The following is a 7,081-nucleotide window of genomic DNA, read 5'->3' as shown; positions in this document are numbered from 1 at the left end:
ATCATATCAAATTTATTGCACTATTCTTCATCGGCTTTGTAGACAGGAAGTCATAAATATCCGACTCCCTGTCCAAACTGTACATTTTAAAGCCTTAGTTATAATTTACAAACCAAGATATTTTGATACAAAATCATAATTCTGAATATTAACGTGATATGACTTTCAAACTCTCATAATTATGAGGATTTTTGAAGTTTAATTATTTTAAACTTCTTTGATTATTTTTTTCAGATGGTCCTAATAGGCTTCCATACAACATATCAAAATTCCTGCATTATTCTTCATCGACTTTTATTTTGACAACCACTACTCTCCGCGTGTCACGGCTCGTTTCCATGGTGACTAATGTAAACAACTGAGGAGTTTTGGACGTGATTTGGAAATAAAACTTGGTGAAGTAAAATGCCACAACAAAATGCGCAAGAGGGACAAGCTGACGACCTTTTCACGGTATTTGAAGGCTCTTCCGCGGAGGATGGGTCCCACGCCCGGCAGCTCTGGAAATCCATGACCCTTCTTCCGCCGCTGGAATCCCGGTTAGCATCGGCAGACATCCGCCAACGGCTACCGGTGGCGCGTCCGAGGCGCCGCGGAACCTCCAATGTTGCAAATCCGGTCCCACTCACCGTGTGCAGTGAACGGCAGAAAGAGGACGAGCGGCGGCGGTACCAGGCCATGGCCGACCAGAGGAAGGAGGTCATGGCGCTGCTGGGGAGACAGAGGCAGCAGAGGATCCAGAAGGAGCACCTGTCCGCGGCCGTTAAACCGAAGAAGGAGGTGGTGAAACCACCAGACCCAGAGATCGAGCTGGACAAGGAGCTGGTCAGACAGCTTCCGTAACAAAATTTATAAAAAAAATAAATAAATTGTGACTAAATAAATGAACCACCCAACTGTAATGGGATGGTTGAAGTTGACATTTTAGCTTTTAATTTTTTGTTAGTGAAGAGTTTGGAGACGACGGGTTTAGCGCTCCCTCTCGTGGTCACCGTTAAAAACCGTTACCAACATGCTAACAAAATGCTAGCATAGCTGTAACATTCCTAAAGATAGTAGGTGGCTTAGTTATATCCCTCTAAATATATTTAATCAACAAAATTGATTTGTTTTGAAGTAGAAAGAGCAAAAAATCAAATCGTAACTTGTCCTTTTCGTTGATGTAGTAGCTATTCTAGCTAGCTGGTAACTGCAACAGTTAACCGTTACAGGAGGGGGACGCATCCTGTTAGCAGCACAGAGGACAAAACTAAATGCAAAACATCTACAAATAAAAACAGAAACTTAAGAAAAAACAATATGCTTTTAAATCCAAGAAGAATACAACCTTAGTAAACACAAAAAGCTGTTCTCAAATAATTTAATTTAGTAAAGGAGAAAAAGGTCCAAACCAACCACTGTGATAAAGGATTTACCCCCTACAGATAAGTACCATGTCTATAGTTAGCAATGACTTTGTCTGTTCATAAGTTACTTCAGATCAGGGAATGATTTTAATTTCATATAGCCTACTTCATGCTGTCAGATAGGTTCTGTTTTAGTGATTTGTTTCTATAGGTGAACCCATAATCTGGCCTGGGTGTGGCAACTGAATTTGAACCAAAGCGAAACTGATCTGAAACAATTAACAGTATCAAAATAGCAAAAACTAAAGAAATCTGCAAGGGGCAAATGTTTTTTTATGGAGGCAGAGTTTTACCACACAGCATAGCTAGCTGCAAATGGAAGTTAGAAAAGCAAGAATACGTCAACATTAAGTATGAATAACTTTGTTTACAAGATGTACAGAATCTCCAACTAGACTGGTAATAGTGACCTGGAAAAGACAAAGATAAACAGAAAATAGTATCTAAATTTCTGCTTATTGTTATCTTATTCACAAACTAGCACTAGCACTGTAGCACAGCTAACTTGTATAAGAAGTCAGAAAAGTTAACACATTCTATCATTGATTTAGATTGGATTTTCTGATGGAGAGCAAAATTTATGATTCTGTCAATTTGACAGTTGACCAGCGCCTGATGAAACAAAACACCGCTAAGCCATCATACTGCCACCACCGTGTTTGACTGTCAGCATGATGGTTTGTTGCTTTTATACATAGAATCTGGTAAGTTTGGACACCCTGAATGAAATCATCATTTTATGTTAAAGGAAGGGTGGAGGAAGAATATATCTGTTTGCTTCCTGCATCATAACTTCAAGTGAAATAAAACTGCAGTAAATATTCAAATCCTGCTTGCTTAGCAAGGCAAACCTAGCCATAATAGGATAAGATGAGGTTAGCAGAAAGATAACGTCAAATAATTTGCTTGAAGTGCTTTAAGCAGACACAAAACCTTGCTGTCTGTAAATGCTCTCGGTTTTTACCCGAATCATTAAATTCAGGTGTTCCAGTCACTTCATGTATAAAATCCAACCCAAACTAAGAACGTTTGGAGCTCAGCGAACGTCAGCATGGCACCTGTTCTGAAAGTACAGTCCTAAAGTTTCCTCCTTACTAAACACTCCAGTGAGTAGAAGAAATGCAGAGTCCTTATCTTAACCCAATAAAACACCTTTGGGTTGAATTACAACATAGACTGTGAGAAAGGTATTCTCATCCAACATCTGACCTGACAGTTGCACTTTTAAGAGAATGATCAATAATTCCCATGAAGGCATTCATGGTTGAAAAGTTTAGAACTCATGATGCTAACCGTCATCTCAAGTTCTCATGTGAGTTAAGGCAGGCGAGTGAAAACAATAGTTATTGATCCTAATCATAAAATGTGACCTGGTTATTCTGAATTAGGTTTCAGATGTAAGAAAGACTTTAAACATTTTACAGCTGAGTAAATTCAGCATAAAGAGGAACTTTCTTCTGTTTTTGTTCTGGAAACTGATGGAAAATTTCACACTGAAATAGTAAATATGAAACTGTTTTCTGAAAAGGTTATTGAGGTGTTGATGTTTTTTATTAACTACTTTATTTTTACGTTCTACTTGTAAAAAAATAAAAAATCCAACTGGAAATTAAATATGGTTTCAAAGATAAAGGGAAACCAATAAATTTTATTTTGTTTTTTAGATGTTGTGATAAACTGGAGACCTAATCAGAGGGCAACACCAGCCCCCCCATGGACGGACGGACGGATGGATGGACGGACGGACGGACGGACGGACGGACGGATGGATGGATGGATGGATGGATGACTGTGCTGGATGCTTAATGGATGATTTTCCAGGTTGTAGTGTGATAAATCGGCCACCAGGTGTCAGTAAATCCTCTTTCTGTTCCTCCATGTGTCCTCCGCTGAAACATTTGTTATTTACTGTAAAAGTGAACTTCTTCCAAAGCGCAGGAGATCAGCATTTGTCATTTAAAGTTTATTTTCTGTTTGCTCCTGCCCTGAACTCAGCACATCCTTCAGCCGCACTGCATCCTGGTCCTCCCCCATGCAGCAGTCTCTTCCCTCTGGGGGTTGGAAAGGATCAGTGTAATATCTGGCCACCAGCTGTTGCTGCTTCCTCCGCTCGCTGCGCTTTGTCAGCGCTCCGGTGAAAGGCGGAGCGCCGAGGGAGCTTTACCGCCAGCAGGTGACTGATGTCCGCCTGAAATGTCAGGCCTCACCGGCAGCCACATCCAGACTCACCTCAAGACGAGCTCCGCCATGCTGGAGGCGGGCTGCTCTAAATGAAACGATCCCTCAGGTAGCAAACATCAGGGAAGCAACTCAGTCATACAAGAGGATTAGAGCCATAAAAATTATGAGTTTTATCTCTGACTTTTCTCTCAGAATTCAGATTTTAAACTCAGAATTTTGTCTATTATTTCTCAGAATTACAACTTTAAACTGACAGGATAGGCAAGCATAATTTTTTGGTAAATTATTGGCTTGCAAAATAAACTCAGTTCAGAAATCTAAGTTTTTTCTCAGAATTTTGACTTTCCATAGATTTTTTTTGACTCATTATATCATATATAATATCCTAAAATATTATATATGATTATAAGATTTTATATTTTATGATTATAAAATATTTCATCTTCTCCGTGTGAGCAGCTAAAGGTCTGAGGCTTGACTTGATTTGCTGTATCTGCCTCACAAACTTGTTTTGTTTTCCAACCTTTATTTGCTGTCCGGGTTTTATGGTTGATATAAGCAGGAAAATATGAAGCAATTGATTACATTTGAATTAAATTTACTGTAAATGTTTTAAAAGAAGTAAACTGCTAAAACTTCCCAGTTTGGTTTTTAAATCAAAGGAAAATAAAACCTTTGAAGATAAAATGAGTTGACATTTTATCAGAGCTGTGCTGATTTGATCAACTTTGAAGCAAAACTGATCACATCTTTCTTAGTAGGATTGATTATTGCTTTTTTATTTTATTATTTTGTCAGTGCAGAAGCTACAACTAGCTTGACAAACGACCAACGTTCATAATTGAAAGCAGCACAAATAGGTTAAATTTCTGCATTTCCAAGAAAATAAATGAATAAATTATAAGTTATGAGGCGATACTGGATGTAACCTTTCACATGAACCCTGCAGAAACCCGAGTCTCGGACATGAAGACGTCGTTTCCTCCAAGGTTATTTCAGCAGGACATGAATTTCCTTTTAACGCTCGTTTCTTTTTCTCATCCTCAGACTTAGAAAACCCTGATCTTCTACCAACCTGAGTTCGTCTCTGAAGCTTCAAAAATATCTCTTCTGCTCCTCTAGGGGGGGAACTCTTTTCCATCTTTAGATGTTGACTTTATTTAATGTATCTCCATTCATAATGTTTGTGCCCTTTTCCCCCTTTCATCAGTTTAAATAATACAACAGTCAGACCTTCAAAGAGTCGCGTTCTGATGCAACCCGCAGCAACGGTCCAGTTAAAGCCAGAATCTCTCGCCTCTGCGGCGTCCAGAGCCAGCGCTGGGTTTCATCACTGCTTGTTGTTAACCTTGTTTATCTTTAAAGAAAACGTTCTTCTGAAGATCCAAACCAGCGCGTTACACTGTAAAAAATTAACAGCAATATTTTGGTTTATTTAGCCTGTCAGAGAAAAAATAACTTTTCAGACATATTTTCACCACGTTGTTCATACATTTAAAAATGTCAGAGTAAATATTTAATTCACAAGAGAAATATTTATTTTACAAACTTTAGCTTTCACATTAAATATTTAGCGACTAAGCTAGATATTTAGTTTGGAAAATGAGTAGCTAGTTTAAAAGTAAATATTAAGTTAAAAAATAAATATTTAATTTGAAACCAGAATTTTGTTTGAAAAGTAAATATTTAGTTGACAACTAAATATTTAACTTGAGAATTAAATATTTAGTGTGGAATTTGAATAAAATGGTGAAAATATAACTTAAAAAAATTAATGCCCACTTTTTTTTCTATGACTTTCTAAAAAACCAAAAATATAGCTGTTAATTTTTTAGTGTATAACTTTACAAACAAAGGCCCATATTTATCTGGCTGCTCTGACATGTTTCATTCGCTCAGGTTATATTTATGGACGGCCTGCTGCGTAATTCGGGAACAAACATGCATGAAAAAGCAAAAAGCGAACAAACGACAGGCCAGAAGGACACAAATCACAGCCAGTCGAGAGATTTCTGAAGGCTGGAGTTTCACTGTGAGGTGAAATATGAGGAGGCAGATCCCTGGTGTTTTATGCCTGGTAGTGACCTTGTAAAAAGTCCCACCTTTAATGATCAACATGCTCCCTGACTGTAGGATCACGCTGGGATAATAACTGCAGCTGAATTCAATGTCTTTCTGTGACTAAAACACAAATATGTTTCAAAATGTTTCTATTATAGCATAAAGTTATTGGCTGATTAACTATTACAATATGATTATAATTAGTGTGTTTTTGTTTGCTTACTTAAGCAGCAGTGAACCTGTATAGGAAACTGAAATACTGCAGGAAGAACCAGGTTGAACCAACATTTGAGATGCTGTTTATGTTCTGTTGTGAATAAAATTTAGTTTTCTGTGATTTGAAAGTATTTTAGTCTTAATTTAATAGATTTATGATCCTTTTCAATCTCATAGATATCTGTTTTCTGAACAGGTTGTTGTGTTTCTCATCTGTTCTTTAGATTGAGACATGATGTGAATGAGCATACTTCAGGTTGTCAAACAGGTTAAATTTAAATGATTTATTGATTCTACAGATCAGTGCAGCAATCAGGTCCGAGTGAAAAGGAGCCAAAATATGTGGTTACTCCCAGTTAATTTATGATTTTTCAAAGGAAAGTGGCTACTTTTTACATCGATGAAATCCTCAAATTAAATCAGATTTTTTTAGGGCTGGGGCCTTAATGTGCTGATTTATATTTGTTAGTAACATGGGTTTAAAACTAACGCAATTAATTTTTTAAAATTAGTTTTAATACAAACGTTTGGAGCCGGAACCCTTGTGGCGTGTTTCCGGTACACCGGTAAATCTGACGCACAAGCAGCATCCGCTAACAACGGATGGAAGAAGTCGCCTCTTTTGGCCCTATTTGGATTAATTTCTTCTTCTAAACTGATTTCATTGGACGCTGGAAAGTACTATTGTTGTGTTAAAGTTGTACTAAAAGGAGGGAGCAAAGCCATTTAACCTAAAATAGGATCTCATTGCTAAACATGTAGCAGCTAACGCTAATGTCAGCATTCACAGTCCACATTTCTAAAGAAGCTCCATTTATAATCAGGGCTTCCTGAAACTCTGGAAAGATGAACTTTGCTCCAATCTGATGCTTAAACTACCTAAATAACAGTTTTAAATTGATAAATATCTTTGTTGTTGGGCTCATATATTTATTTATGTCTACTTATTTAACAATTTTGCAACAAAAAGGGGTTTTGAATTAAAAATTATGCATATTTTGTCAGTTTAACTCAATTAAAAATATTTAATTCTGTACAAATTTTTGTATTTAAGTTAAAGTAATTATTTTGTGAGAAAAAAAAGCAGCTGTTAACATGAACAGAAACAAACTGAGACGCTCAAACAGAACAGAGTTCAGCCTGGTTCACTTCAGGAGGTAAAAACAAGCCACTGACTGTTATTATCTGGAAGTAAAGTGTTTGATTATACCCGACTC

The 7,081-nt window shown here is 37.2% G+C and overlaps 1 protein-coding gene across 1 annotated transcript; it reads left to right on the top strand.

Moving 5' to 3' along the window:
• The first annotated feature begins 274 nt into the window (after positions 1-274).
• On the top strand, positions 275-920 carry hoatz (HOATZ cilia and flagella associated protein). The gene has a single exon (XM_032586712.1). It carries the CDS (start codon positions 406-408, stop codon positions 841-843), a length of 438 nt encoding a protein of 145 aa, XP_032442603.1. The 5' UTR covers positions 275-405; the 3' UTR covers positions 844-920.
• Positions 921-7,081: the final 6,161 nt, after the last annotated feature.

Source organism: Xiphophorus hellerii, chromosome 16, assembly GCF_003331165.1.
Source record: "Xiphophorus hellerii strain 12219 chromosome 16, Xiphophorus_hellerii-4.1, whole genome shotgun sequence".
Lineage (NCBI taxonomy): Eukaryota > Metazoa > Chordata > Actinopteri > Cyprinodontiformes > Poeciliidae > Xiphophorus > Xiphophorus hellerii.
Note: the sequence above shows the minus strand (reverse complement) of the source record. Positions and strands in the feature narration are given on the sequence as shown.